We start from the raw sequence: 14,840 nt of genomic DNA on the forward strand, positions 1-14,840 counted from the left end.
GACGACGAGAGGTAGTCTCTCGAGCGCTTCTAGCCCTCTCGAGCACGTCGGCTCGACCCCGCCCGGCCCCGCCCCAGCCACCGCCTCTTCCACAGCCGACGCAGGGGCCGGGGGGTGGGAGGGGAGGGAGGGACCTGCGCCAGCGCCTTTAAGGGGCGTGGCCACATACTCCGCCCCCACACGCCCCTCGCGCGCCAGTAAGGGGAGGGGTGCGGGAGGAGGCGCCAGGGCGGGGGGGGGGGGTGAGGGGGGAGAGCCAGGCGTGCGCTGATGCGCAGGCGCAGTGGCCGGACGACAGACCGTGTGTTTCCAAAATGGCGGCAGCGATGGATGTGGATACCCCGAGCGGCACCAACAGCGGCGCGGGCAAGAAGCGCTTTGAAGTGAAAAAGGTTGGGTCTCGCCAGCGCCTTCCTCAGGGAAGCTAGAGAGGCGCGGATCTGGCTGGCAGGCCCGAGGATGACCAAGGCGCGGAGGAAAGGGCTTCATTGCAGGGCGTTCCTGGGACCGGGTACCAGAAAAGGAAGCTGGGGGGCGGGTCTTAGAGTTGATCGGCGTGACTGCGGCCCACTGCCAATGGCAATATTGGTTTCGCCTGGAGTCTGAGGGACCAATCACGGATGTGCTTATTGAGATGCTCGGGGTTGCGACTTGGCTAAGGGAGCCAAGCGCCTGAGCTGTCACTGGAGGGGTGGAGGGGTGGGGAGGAGTGGGTGGGGTGGATACAAGGGGGAGTCGGAGCGATGCGGTGGGTGGAGGATGGGGGCAGTGCGGCGAAAGCCGGGACCTGAGTTCCTACCGCATTGGAGGCCTCTGAGGAGCCCGGCTGGTGATCTCCTTGCCCCGCCCCTTCCCGAAGCTCGGGGTCTCTCTGACTCTGAGGGACCCCAAACCGTTCCTCGACTAATCGAGGCCTCCCTTAGCCCTCTCTCTAGCCTTCGTCCCCTCCGAGTTAAAGTGTCGCCAGTCTAACAACTCTTGGTTCTTCTAAGAGGTCTGTTGGTTAGTCATGCAGCCGCCCCAGTCCTGTGGTGATAATCCAGAATCCCTCTGTCCAAAAAAAAAAAAAAAAAGCATGGTGGAATTTGTTAGAAAATGCGAGCCCAAACGTTGTGTCATTTAGGAAGGGTTGAGTACTAGTGGCGAACGACCGGGTGAAAGTGGGGAAGCAAAAACGTGGAACGTGTCTTTTTGCATGAAATGCCTTACAGTTGGGGAGCATGAATTGCCAACAGTTGGGGAGAAAAGTACCGATTCCCACATAATATAAAATAAATCTGTTCAAATGAAGACTCTGAAATAGGGAAAATGTTATTCCTGGAACATCTGGCTGAACACTGACAATATTCCCCCTCCCAGTGCTTTTTGGTGTTTCATTGTGGGCACTGCATGCTCAGTTACAGCCAGCAGCCATATTGAAGAATAGAAATAGGGGTTTTTTTTTTCCCTTCAAGTTGAAGGTGTCGGCTGAAAAGTGCTGGAGAAGTTTAACTAGACACAGAGAATTGGGTTTGAAAGAGCTGAAGGTTTTGGAAGTGGCACCAAATTAGTGGATGAAAAGGGAGTTTGGGAATCTTTATAATTGCAGAAACCAAAAGGTTGAATTACTTAAATAGTGCTTTTAGATAAACTCTTGATTGGAATTATCTTAACTAAATATGAGTCTGAGCATGTAAGCGGTGAGAACATCAGTTTATTTGACGGTTGGACCTAGACAAAATTCTCGTGAATTCTAGAGTTCGTTGTGAAATAATCTTGTGAGATTTAAGTGATGACCTTGTTCTGTGTACTGACACTGGGTAATTAGTTATCCAGCTTATCCCACGATTACCCATTTTATGATCCAATCATCATCTTAGTTCATTCTGTTCCTAGCTTTCACCTCCCTCCTCATGCTTGCAAAGTTGCCTTGAAAAGCAGATACTGATCTATGCAGAAATTGAGCTCTTCAGGAGAAACCTGTACAGAAATTCGAGTTTGGGCTTATTAAACCTAAAACAGGCACTTAAAAATTATTCCTCATCTCTTACATTGATATTGTCGATTAAATTATTTTAAGCTGTAGGAAAAAATAAAGATGACTCCTTAATTTCTGTGTTCATATACTCAACCTTTTGGAGAACGGGTGAGCATACGTGTAGCCTGCTGTTGCCCTCTGATAAAATAAGAGTAATGTAATGTCCCCAAACTCTTGTGTTTGGTGGTCTTTGTGGCTCTGTGTTAACTGCAGCCGCAGTGTGCAATCCTAAGAGTGTGCGTGCCTGTGTTACAAGGAGAGTGTATTGTTCCCCCCTTTTTCTCTTTGCAGTGGAATGCAGTAGCTCTCTGGGCCTGGGATATTGTGGTTGATAACTGTGCCATCTGCAGGAACCACATCATGGATCTTTGTAAGTAATTGGAGAAGGATGGGAGGAGATTGAGAAGGTTACAGAGATTGTGCCTATCTTGATGTGACCAGTTTTTTCTTCACAAGGAGATATAAAGCACAGTCAGAACACTTGGTGTCTTCTGCATCTAGTCCATTGGTAGGTTTGAAATAGAGTAGATTTAACGATATCCTGGAGGCATACTCATCTCTCAGAATAAATCTACTCAATCTAAAGATGGCAAGCACACATTTAGAATGAATTGTGGACACAGAGGCACTGTAGATTATTCCTCTATATTTCCGATCTCATACCCAGACTCAAAGGCAAAAATAGTGAAAGGGAGAAAATAAACTTTGAGCTAAAATATTCTATCAAAGCTAGTTTTTGCTTGGCAAGATTTATAAAGAAAAGAAGCCAAAGAAGTAAGGAATTCAATGTTAGCCCCAAAGTTTAGAGAACATTGCTGCCAACATCTAAATAGGCAACTAATTGCACTAAAGAAATTCTGTTTAAATCTCCTACAGATTCCATCACACATAGTAGCCAATACATGGTGGATTTGATTATAGCTGTTGATGGGCTAAGTATCCTTATAGTAATAGGAGCGAGAATATTGATCATGTCAGGAACAGCCGAGGTTACTTTTTCATCCAGGTACTAAAATGATCTGTTAGTGAGATCTGATACAAGCAAAGAAATTTCAACTTTCTCGAGGTGAAATTATAGGCACTTAGAGTTTGAAAATCACTCACCTCGTCTCCAGCTTCATCTCGTACCACTCTCCTGCTCACTATGGTAGTTTTTCTGGCTTACTTTTCATTCTTGAAGTGTCCATGCTCTCTTTTAGAGCCCTTACATATCCTGTTCCCTCTGCCTGGGATAGTCTCCCTCTTCTCCCCACTACCTTTGTCTAACCCGTTAGTCTCCAGTCTAAATATGAGCCTCAAATGCCAAGTACATACATAATTTAAAATTTCCTGGTACCCACATTAAAATAAAAAGAAACAGATGATTTGTACTTATTTATCCTGCTATATCCAGAATATTTTCATTTCAATATGTAAGTGATATTTTAAAGTGAACTATTTTACTTTTTTTTTTTTTTTTGGTACTAAGTCTTTGAAATGTATTTTACACTTCGAGCACATCTCATTTCAGACTAGCCACATATCAAGTGTTCAGTAGCCACATGAAGCTAGCGGTTACTTTATTGGGAAATGCAGAACTAATCCATAGTTGGTCTTTAGATCTCCCCTTAAACTTGCTCAGAAATGTTTTCCTAACCATACTTACATATACACAGGCTACGACAGTTCTGATAATATTCCAACCACCTCCTATAGTTTCCTTTGTAGTAGCTATTTAATTTAGTTAGTTCTTGATCATTTACTGCTAAATCGCAGCATCTAGCATAGTGTCCAGTACATAATAGGTTCTCACTAAATACTTGATCTATGAATAATAAAAATACAAAGTAGGGGAATAGTGTGTGATTGTTGCAACTTGGAACACCAGTCAAGTAACATGTGTGGTAGTTTATTGCCCTTGGTTTCTTTGAGTTTTGACCCTGTTTACCTTCTCACACAACAGTAGATAGCAGCTACCATGATGTTTAATGTAGATAGAAGGAACCCATCACGGAGAAACACATGCACAGTTTTAAATGTGTTTGGGTGGGGTCTTTGATTATATGTTTGCCAATTTTGTTGCTGTGCATTTTCACAAGTAGTTGTGCCCAAAGCAAATTTTATTTTCTTTGGGCTCTCTTCTATAAATAGTTAATGATTTCAAATAACACTGTTTTTGGTTTTTGTTTTTTTTTTCTATATTTAAGTCATTTTGTGTCTTTCTGGATGCAAGAGAATGTACTTCTTGGGAGGACCACAACAGACAAAGGCCACTGATATTCTGACTTAGAGTGGAACATTTGAGGGATCAGTGTAGGTCTTCAGTTAGATACCTACTGGCTTTATCATTTATTTTAAATGTTAGATGAAGCAGTAGAATATGAAACTCTTTTTTTTTTTTTTTCTTAAGTAAGCTACATACCTAATGTGGGTCTTGAACTCATGACCCTGAGATTAAGGGTCACATGCTCTACCAACTGAGTCAGCCAGGTGCCTGAGAATATTGAACTCTTATAACAAAAAATTATGAAAGTGTGTTTAAGTCATGTCTTTTTTTTTCATTGAGAAGTTTATTATTTTTTTAAATATTTTTAAGTTTTTTATTTTAATTCCACTTAGTTAACACGCAGTGTTCTGTTAGTTTCAGGTGACAATATAGTGATTCAACAGTTCTATACATCACCCTGTGCTCATCATGACAAGTAAACTCCTCAATCCTCATCACCTATTTAACTCATCTTCCCACTCTCCTCCCCTCTAGTAACCATCAGATTATTCTCTAGACTGAAGTCACGTCTTTTATTCATTCAGTGAATACTCATATCCTGGGCATTTTGATAAGATAAAAACAGTGACTGAGATCAAGCCTTTACCCTTAAGAAACATACCCTTTTGTTTATTACAAACACTAAAGAGTAATCTGGTAGCTACAACTGGGCTTGTCTTCCATTAGAAAATAAATGGATTATGATCCTTGTAAAAGGACTTTTTGTTAAAGCTGAAAATAAGAATCTTGATTTAGCAATGGCCATTTTCTAATAAAGTGTGGCATTAAATGAATGATTATATATACAGCTGTAAATAAATAGGAGTGATTATGGCTGTGCCCCGGTTGGATTCTTCCATAAAGCATTCTTGGTCTGAAGACTTCCTCTTTGGAGTCAAAATTGATACTGCATGCCCTCTTACAGCTTTGTATTTATTTTACATTGCTCCGTTTCTTGGTTGTTCTAAAAATACACAGTTTGCTAGGTGTTATTTTCTCCATTATCTCAGGTAATTTTGTTCCAGATGAAAAGGGCGTCCAGAAGGGCTTAGACCCAACCTTTGCTGTGAGAAGTTAGCCTCTTCCTAAACCACATGTCCATGCCTGTTTTGAAAGTGTGAAATCTGTCCAAGATGAAGCCTTTGCTTCCCTAGCAGTCCTTTGGTGGTAATGCTCTTGTATTGAAGTTTAAAAGTCCCTAAGCTTTATGTATCACATGCAGTAAGCTTCTGCCTTTGCAGGGGTATGACAGGAACCTATTATGTGCTGCTTGATTGTCTGCTCTAGGCTGACAGTAAACAGTTAGTTTCCCTGTTTAAATGAACTACTCAACTCCTATACTCACTCTGCACCAACAGCTCCAGAACATTTCCTATTCGAGAACATTTTACACTCATATTTAGTAATTTCCCATGCCATATCCATTCTTATTTGGCATTCTAAATTGCAATCCTCTTCCTCCTATATATTTTTGTTCTTTGTTAGGAATTGTCAGGTAAAGAATACATATGTATTTGCTCCCCATTTTCTCTGTAGAAATGGGTTTTGTTTGCTTATTCAAGTACCAAGAGTACTTTGGACTTGGCATAGAAAGACAGAGTCCCTTAAAAATACCTTGACCTGGGGGCGCCTGGGTGGCTCAGTCAGTTAAGCGTCCGACTTCAGCTCAGGTCATGATCTCACGGTTCGTGGGTTCGAGCCCCATGTCGGGCTCTGTGCTGACAGCTCAGAGCCTGGAGCCTGCTTCGGATTCTGTGTCTCCCTCTCTCTCTGCCCCTCCCCTGTTCATGCTCTGTCTGTCTCTCTCTGTCTCAAAAATAAATAAAACATTAAAAAAAAAAATACCTTGACCCAGAGAAATTTAAACATGATAATGTACTTGGAAACAGTTGTTATTTATTTAAATAATTTTGCCTCTCATTCAGCTGATTTCATAATACATTGTTCTCATCTAAGTGAGAGGATCCAACTTGAAGAACATCAGATTTTATTTTCTCTCCTTTTCAATATGGTAGTGCAGTCACAGCGCCAGTAAATCCTTGAATATACTGCACAGATCCTAGATTGTCCAGTCCTATCAGAGGGAAAATCCAGTTACTCTCTTTAGGGTGAATGTGGATAGCAGAAGGAAGTTCTGTGATTTTAGATCCTTTGCCTTTCATATTTTTGAAGGGTGGAGAAAAACCCATATGGTATATCTCTTCCCCTAAGACCAAATCTACCCATTCAAATCTCAACATTATTTGCCTACAGTTTTACTGTTTTCCACCGATGGAAGTTTGAAGTAATTGTCTCCTATTAAACAGTCTTTCCTGAAGCTTTTTACTCTTCAAATGGGAGACTCCATTTAGTTACCACCTTCAGAGACCGCAAATGATACATTAGTAATTCTTGTTCCTTGAATATTTATCCCCAGTAGAGTTTTACTCATCAGTTCTTGATCTCAGATTTGTATTCTATTTCACTTCCCCTCTCTTCCCCTTCTGTGAAATTGGTACTTGGGTATATTTGCTGTAGTTTGCTCTGTGTAGTCACCAGACAAAATCACCTCCGAGGTAGTAAGCATCACCAAGTCGTGTGCCCCAAATCTCTGACCCATTGGCCTTACAGATTTGCTTTGCTTCACAGTGCTTTAAAGACTTTTGAGTTTTGCTGCTTTCACATAGCATATGCTACGGTTTGCCACAGGCCTCTTCTCTCTCCTTTATTTTGCTTCTGTCCCAGTTCACACGTCTGCCTGACCCCTCTAGGGACTGAAGCTTGTTGCCCAGCTATGCCTTCTTGTTGTGAGGGCCTGCGAGACAGCATCTGCCGAGAGTAGGGAGAAGATGCCAGTTCTCAGAACAGGCAGAATTACGAGGTAGCTTTAAGAATTTACTAAATTTCCCAAATTAGGAGTAATCACTTTCATTTGGACAGGTCAGATTATGATGAGAACTAAAATGCACCTTTTCCTTCATAACTCAGTCTGTGAACAAGGATAGGAAATCATTGCAGAGCAAACTGTTAGGTCACATCTCTGCCTTCTGTGCTTCACCCCTATTTTGTACTCATTCAAAAACGATTATAACTAGTTAACCACTTGAGATTTTGTTCAGGTTTGTACCACCCTCGCCCCCACCCAAATCATGTCCTTTTGTAATTGTGCAGGGAGGGCTGCTATGGACTGAAGGGTCGTTGCTCCTGAGGTCCAGTGATCCTGTCGTTCTTTTTCCCGCAGGCATAGAATGTCAAGCTAACCAGGCGTCTGCTACTTCGGAAGAGTGCACTGTTGCGTGGGGAGTCTGTAATGTAAGGAAACATCTTTCCCTATCAGCATGGCATGTAAACATATTACTACTTTTCCTGCTTTGCCAGTCTTGAAAATAACTAGGAAAAAAATGACTAGCCCACCTTTCTCCCAAAAGGTATACAAATAATAAAAAAGATTTTAAATCTTTGTACTATTCTCTTGTTACAGATGAAAAATTACTACTTATTGCAGGGGCACCATATTGTCTTAATTATAAAGTGGACCCACTTTTGTTAGCACTTTGGGGATTCATCTTTGGGAATTGCCTTCAAAGCCTGTGACAGTGTTTGGAATATTCTCCTGTTGGTAGAAATCCTTACCTTCCGAACAGATTTTTTTTTTTTTTCTTTAAAGTGCTAGATACCTTGTGGAACTAAGTTTGGTGAATAAATTGATATTCAGGGGCCTGCGTGTATTTTAAAGTATGGCAAATGTACTAAGTTAGGATTTTGTTTTAACATGGCTCGTGCCAGAAATGTTTTGTCCAGCATCATTGGACAGAATGTACAGCCTTCCATGGTGTGACAGCTGTGAACGATAACAGCATCAAATATGTTATTTCTAGCATGTGTTAAAAATTCATCTGTAGAGCCATATAGTCCTAGTCACGGGAGCTAAAATTGTCCTGTCCGAGCCTCCTGTGCCAAGGGGACAGAGGAACTTCAGCTCCCAGCATGGCACAGGCCTAAGAGTCTCTGGAGTCAGACCCCCATTCCCTGTCCTGGACTCACTTGCTAAGTGACTTCCAAGCAAGGTATTTGACATCCCTAAGCCTGGGCTCCCTCATGTAGGCACAGAGTTATAAACAGGATGAAATGATTTTCTTCTGCCACGTAGTAGACATAAGTATTTGTTGAATAAATACATATAAATACAAATTTGGGGTGTTGGTGGTTACTGAGCAGATGGCAGCTGTCAGTACTTTTCCCCATCAGGCTGAGGCTCTCCCCTCCCCGCTCCCCCAAGCCCCGTGCCTTGAGGTGCACCTTCTGAATTCTGCCAGGGCCCTTTGAGGAGTTTCACAGTAGCCTGTAGTGGCCAGGGGACGCCTTTGTTGTTTATGGGGATAAAGAAAACATAATCTGGTTCCTTGCTCTGCCTGACATTCAGGCATGTACTAAAAGCCATGTTATTTTTTTGGTGGAAGGAAAAGGGAGTGAAGTTGCCCTTAAATTTGGCTACAGAGAGCCTAGCTCAGGGAGCCTGCCATAAGGGAGAGCTGGCACGGTGCGGCAGAAACCTTCGGACTAACGCTGGCTTCTAGTTCTGGGTCTTCTGGCCAGCTCCGTGAATTGGCAAGTCCCGCGATTTGTCTGGGTTTCGCTTCCCTGTCTGCACGATGAAGGTAAAAATACCTGTCCCGATTGCTCTAAGGCTCCAGTTAGGTGATACGTGTTAGCATCTTCTGTAAAGTGTAAAGCACTGGTCAGCGTACTTTAAGACTGCTAAACATACCCATGAGCAGACCTTAGGTCATGAACAGGAAGAAAGTTGGGACCAGGTGGTCCAGCGATTGCTGTCACCTGCCTCACAGCCTCTTTCCCTCCATCTTCTGCGGTAGCTGCAGCGTACAGGGACCCGATGCCTGATGGGGGAGGGGGGACATGGAGAGAGGGTTCTTGAGTACTCTTAGGTGTCCCTGCCACCTGGTCATTGAGAAAAATGCCTCAGCCTTCTGCTTTTTAGAAATTTTGTTTCTTCTCTTTTTTACAAAGAGCTGCGTGAGAGTTAGGGAGTTGTGCAAAAGGGATCGCGTGAAAGCTCTCACTCTGGGAAAGTATTTGTCCTGTTGAGCATCCATAGCGTACTAGCTGTGGGTTCCACTTTTAGTTACTGAATTCTGTTCTTGTCTTTATCAGAAGACAACGCACGTGATAATAATCCACTCAGTGACTCTTCTTGAAGTTCCATGCATGTTTTGGTAGCCTTGCTGACCAGATTTCAAGGCTGCTATTAAATCAAGTTTGTGAAAGTTTTCATTATTTTGCTGGGGTGCCCACATTACTCCCCTGTCCCCCACCTGAGCCAGCCCCTCACAGACGAGAGGAAACCACACCTGCTGCTGCCGTCTTACCACTCTGCTCCCAGAGAGGGAGGAGAGGAAAGGTCCAGGCGGTGGTGGTGTGGTTAGTGTCTACATGTCATTAACCCACTGCGTGCAGCTTTTTCTTTCCCCCAAACCTGAAAGCCGCCTCATAGCTCTCTGTCAGTTACCAGCTTTCTTAGTATTCTTGCCGTTTTACTTCTTGCCTTGATCACGAAATAAACCATTTGATGCTCCTTTAGCTGCTTGTATGCAGTTTGTCCGTCATCATGCTTCCTTTTACCCTAATTTTCGATCTCATTCCTTTTTAAAAGGACATGCCTCACCCCTTAAAGGCTTCCTGAGTACTGAGCTATTGTAATATCAGTACATCTTTGAACAAATCTGGAAATGAGGTCCTTGGAACAGAGTTGAGCTGGGTGTGGGAAGATTGGGGAAGTGTCTGTCTCAGCTCTGGGTGGGTGGCAGTGGCAGCGTGCTACCCCAGGCTGAGGGGAAGACGCTGCTCCCGGGGTTCCCATTCTCCAAGATGGGGGAGGGGCAGTTGGGACCACGCAGGGGGAAGTTTCAAATCTGCGTGTGCTCAAGGGCTCCCGGCTTGTGTCTGAGGAAAGTACAGGAAAGTAGAAGCCTTCCCTTATATCCAAATAAGACCAGGAGGCCACATTCCACCTTCCCTTAAGGGAAGGGGAGAGAGCATACTGATAGACCATGTACCGTGCTTCCTAAGTAGTTTCTTCTTTTAGTGGTTACAACATTTTTAACAGATGTTTCAGTGAACATGGCCTGTACCTGACCACGGCGTAAGCAGTTGTTGACCTTTTGCCTCCCGTTGTTGTCTCCCATTGCTCTCCAGCCCCGTGTGTCACCACTCCAGTGCCCCTGAGACGTATTATCAGTGGATGGCCAAGCCCGCACAGGATGATTTTTAATAAAATGTGTCTTTTCTTCCAGCATGCTTTTCACTTCCACTGCATCTCTCGCTGGCTCAAAACACGGCAGGTGTGTCCGTTGGACAACAGAGAGTGGGAATTCCAAAAGTAGGTGTCTCTGGCTGTTTTGACGTTGTAAGACTGGGTTTTATGGTCCGTGCCCTTCTTTGACTCACCCCAGGCTGGAGGACGCATAGTCTCAGAAGATGGACACATGAAACATACCTTGTTTACAGACTAACTTTTGGTTAAGCAAGGACTCATCTGTGAGGAAAACGCACAAAGGTGTGGCATCTTAGAGTGTGCCAGCTCCCAGTGTCTGTGAAAGTAGAATATAGGACAATCTGCTAACTATTAAATATTTCTAGAATCACATCCGTAATAAGGATCCAGGGGCTCACCAATGTCAGGCATCTTTCCTTTGGGCTAGAATTACATCCACCGATCCTGTTTCATTGGTTTATCTCATGCTGATTAATTCTGATATAGTATTTACGGTTATATCGACTAAATTATTATATAAATAAAACATGACATGGTAGATTTCTTAAAATTCAAATAGTCAAGAGGGCATACCAGAAAAAATTAGTTTCCCACCTTAGACTCCTTATCCCAGTCTCACAGGTGACCGTCAGCTTCTTAGTACTTCTGACTATCCACACGCATGCTTGCATGTACACGGGTAGATATACATGTATAATTTTAATATAAATATGAGCATCCTACATAGTAATTCACCTTGCTTTTTCATTTCATACATTTTAGAGTTAGTTTTTCTATATCCACATATATCCTTTCTGATGGTTGCATTTTTTTTATGTTGATGTACCATAATTTATTTAATCAGTCCCCGTTGATAGACATTTGGGTTTCAAAATTTTCACTGTTAGTATGTAGGGATGAACATCCTTACACATGAATCTTTGTGAATATGTGCGTGTATATTTGTAGCAGTAGTTCCTAAAAGAGGACTTTCTGGGTAAAGAATGTGTACCTTCTTTATTTTTTATTTTTTTATTTAAAAAACATTTTTTTTAATGTTCATTTAGTTTTGAGAGAGGGACAGCAAGCTGGGGTCGGGGGGGATGCAGAGAGAGGGGAACAGAAGATCTGAAGCGGGCTCTGCACTAACAGCACAAAGTCAGAGTTCAACGTGAGGCTCGAACTCACGAACCGTAAGATCATGACCTGAGCCAAAGTTGATGCTTACCCAAGTAAGCCACCCAAGCACCCCCCCATTTTTTATTGTTGATATTGTCAGATTTTCCTTTCCCAAGAATGCATTCTAATTGACGCTCCCTCTGAACAATGCAACAGAATGCCCCCTTCTCCATTTCCTGTCAACGCTCTATTAATGGCACTTTTCCACCTTCACTAGTCTGATAGTTGAAAACTAGTATTCAGTTGCCTTTTCTGAATTTTGAGTGAGATTGGGCTACTTATCATGTTTTTATGCCTCTTTTTCTGTGAATTGCCCTTTTTTGTTGCTGTTGAGTTTTTGATCCTTTTCTTTATCAAATTTTTTATGAGAAAGGGGGTTTTTATTTAAACATGAGTTTTGATTAACAGGATATAATGAGATTTATAAAACAAAAATTGGGATTCTTTAGTTTGTTAAATGTTTAGAAATCCGTTATTGGTACAGATATTTTGCTTTTAGACTTATTTATTTGGTAAAGAATTTTGGAACTCTTACCCAATGCATGTTCATTTTTTAAGAAACCTGTCAAATACTCAGTGTTTAACTCCTACCATTGTTCTTCATTCAGCATGTATGCTACATAATGTGTAAGATGTAAAAACATATGAGACAGTCCTTCCCCCTCCTTAGGGAGCTTGCATTCTGTGTAAAACCATGAAGTCATATCTATCAAGGAACTTTTCTTTTTTTTTTTTTTTTCAACGTTTATTTACTTTTTTGGGGACACAGAGAGACAGAGCATGAACGGGGGAGGGGCAGAGAGAGAGGGAGACACAGAATCGGAAACAGGCTCCAGGCTCCGAGCCATCAGCCCAGAGCCTGACGCGGGGCTCGAACTCACGGACCGCGAGATCGTGACCTGGCTGAAGTCGGACGCCCAACCGACTGCGCCACCCAGGCGCCCCTCAAGGAACTTTTCTACGTTCTGAAGAGGCCTTCGTAACTGGCTCTGCCCTGGAGCAGGCTCCGAATTCCGTTTTGGACCACAACTGTCCCATGTTTCCCATGGAATATTCCCAGGACTGAGCCTAGAAGTGGGGGGGGCTGTGTGTGAAGAATTCCTCATGTTGGGCTCTGACAGCACCACTTTATCCCGCAGTTAATGGTACATTGGGAAAACAAATTCCTAGGGAACAAGTTGCGGCATTCTTTAATCTGATGGACGACTTCTGGGTTGCTCTCCAGTCCACTAACAAACACTGGAGCTCTACCCTGTATGGAATTTGGCACAACTTTTTTCTAGACAGTATTCAAGTGGATTTCTTGTGGAAATGCAAAAAAGATCTAGTAGTCCTTTGGGCTGATCGAAGCCATGACCCAGAATTTCATTGCCCTGGGGTCCACCCATGTATCAAAGTATTTTAATCAGAGGCTAACTATTCAGAAAGAACCAGGACAGAGGCCCCTGGATGGCTCAGTTGGTTAAGCATCTAGCTTCTGCTCAGGTCATGATTTCAAGGTACGTGGGGTCAAGCCTCACATCGGGTTCTACGCTGACAGCTCAGATCCTGGAGCTGCTTTGGATTCTGTGTCTCCCTCTCTCTCTGCCCCTCCCCTGCTCACACTCTGTCTCTGTCTCTCTTAAAAATGAATAAAAAACATTAAAAAAAAAACAGGACAAAGATTGAGTAAGACAACAAGGAAGGATTTTTGTTCAAGAAATCCATTTATATGTAGAAGAAATTTCCCGGCCCTGTTTATTTTTATCATCTTGTTAGAGCCAAATTTTGGCTTTTGGGGAAATCAGAAACTACCTGAAATCCATACCTCTCTACAGTTCTCTTTCTGAATGTGATCAGGCTGGAAATTGGACCTGGTGATAGATTTTGAAATTGAAGGCTGTTCAATGACTATTCCCTGGATTTGCCTGAGTTAGCAGAGTTGAAGTGAAAATAGCCTGCAAGCGGAAGGGAGGCTGAGTGCTCAGGGGTGTCTGAGCCGCTGACTGGAGCCAACCGGACAGTTCCCTTTCATAGCCACCGGCTCCTACTTTTCCCTCTTGCTTCCCTAATACTGCCCAGCATATCTGGTGACTGGGAGAGTCAGGTGGGTATAGGTGAGTCCCATGGAGGGACCATCACTAAGAAGGGGATAGTAGGTAGGAGTACCTGGGTGGCTCAGTCGGTTAAGCATCCAACTCAGGTCATGATCTCACAGTTCATGGGTTCAAGCCCTATGTCAGGCTCTGTGCTGACAGCTCAGAGCCTGGATCCTGCTTTGAATTCTATGTCTCCCTCTCTCTGTACCCCTCCTCTACTTGTGCTCTGTCTCTCTCGCTTTCAAAAATAAATAATAAACATTAAAAAAAAATTTTTTTAAAGAAGGCGGTAGTAGGTAAAATGTTACAAAGGACAAAATGAAAGGGGCAGAGAAGGTTTTCATCACATTTCCTCATGTGTTTTTAGCAGATTTTATAGCCTCAAACAGGAAATTACTAAGGAATTAATAAAATGATATACTTTGTCTTTCAGGTATGGGCACTAGAAAGAAAATTCTTCCATCGAGCTCAACTGTTCTGTTATTCATTTAATGACTTGCCCTCCTGTTACTTAAGTATAAATTAGATAGAACTGTGTCTTTTCTGCTTTGTCTTTTCAGTTTGCTATTCCTGCAGCCATATTGTATTCTGTGTCAAATAAAATCCAGTTGGATTCTAGAATAGATGCTGTCTCTTGTGTATGTGAAAAAAGTGAACATAAAGGCTGGAAAGCCAGCTTTTGAAAGTGACATGTTTGTTCATTAGAGCAGAGTTGTCCTGTGAGTCTGCCGCTTGGTCACCAGGGATCCCGATCCACAGCCCGCTCGCTGATGGCAGCCTTGGGTAGGTCATCTCTCTTCCTTTCCCTTTAGGACGGCTAAAAGGCATCATATGCTCACAGAAAGAGGCTTTGTAAAATGTAAAACCACTATACAAATGTTAACTTTGACCATGTGTGACATGTTGCTTTCTCTTCTTAGTTTAGAAAAATAAACCTGAAAAAATCTAATACGTAATTTTGGCTGGCGAAAGAATAATTTGTAGGCTCAAGTTGAAAATTGGTGTCACTTAGAATGGAATCGAAAAAGAGAATTCAAGTTGCCTCTGTCACCACCATCTTTTGTAATTTGT

General features: G+C 42.8%; 1 protein-coding gene across 1 annotated transcript; it reads left to right on the plus strand.

Moving 5' to 3' along the window:
• The first annotated feature begins 259 nt into the window (after nt 1–259).
• RBX1 (ring-box 1) lies at nt 260–14,392 on the plus strand. Its single transcript, XM_047066080.1, has 5 exons — nt 260–392; nt 2,309–2,387; nt 7,483–7,553; nt 10,553–10,638; nt 14,203–14,392. The coding sequence occupies exons 1-5, from the start codon at nt 315–317 to the stop codon at nt 14,213–14,215; spliced, it is 327 nt and encodes a 108-aa protein (XP_046922036.1). The 5' UTR covers nt 260–314; the 3' UTR covers nt 14,216–14,392.
• The last annotated feature ends 448 nt before the right edge of the window (nt 14,393–14,840 follow it).

The sequence above is a fragment of the Lynx rufus genome, unplaced genomic scaffold, assembly GCF_022079265.1.
Source record: "Lynx rufus isolate CCGP_SWC_20201006 ecotype Redwood Valley unplaced genomic scaffold, mLynRuf1.p SCAF_7, whole genome shotgun sequence".
In the NCBI taxonomy this organism is placed as follows: domain Eukaryota; kingdom Metazoa; phylum Chordata; class Mammalia; order Carnivora; family Felidae; genus Lynx; species Lynx rufus.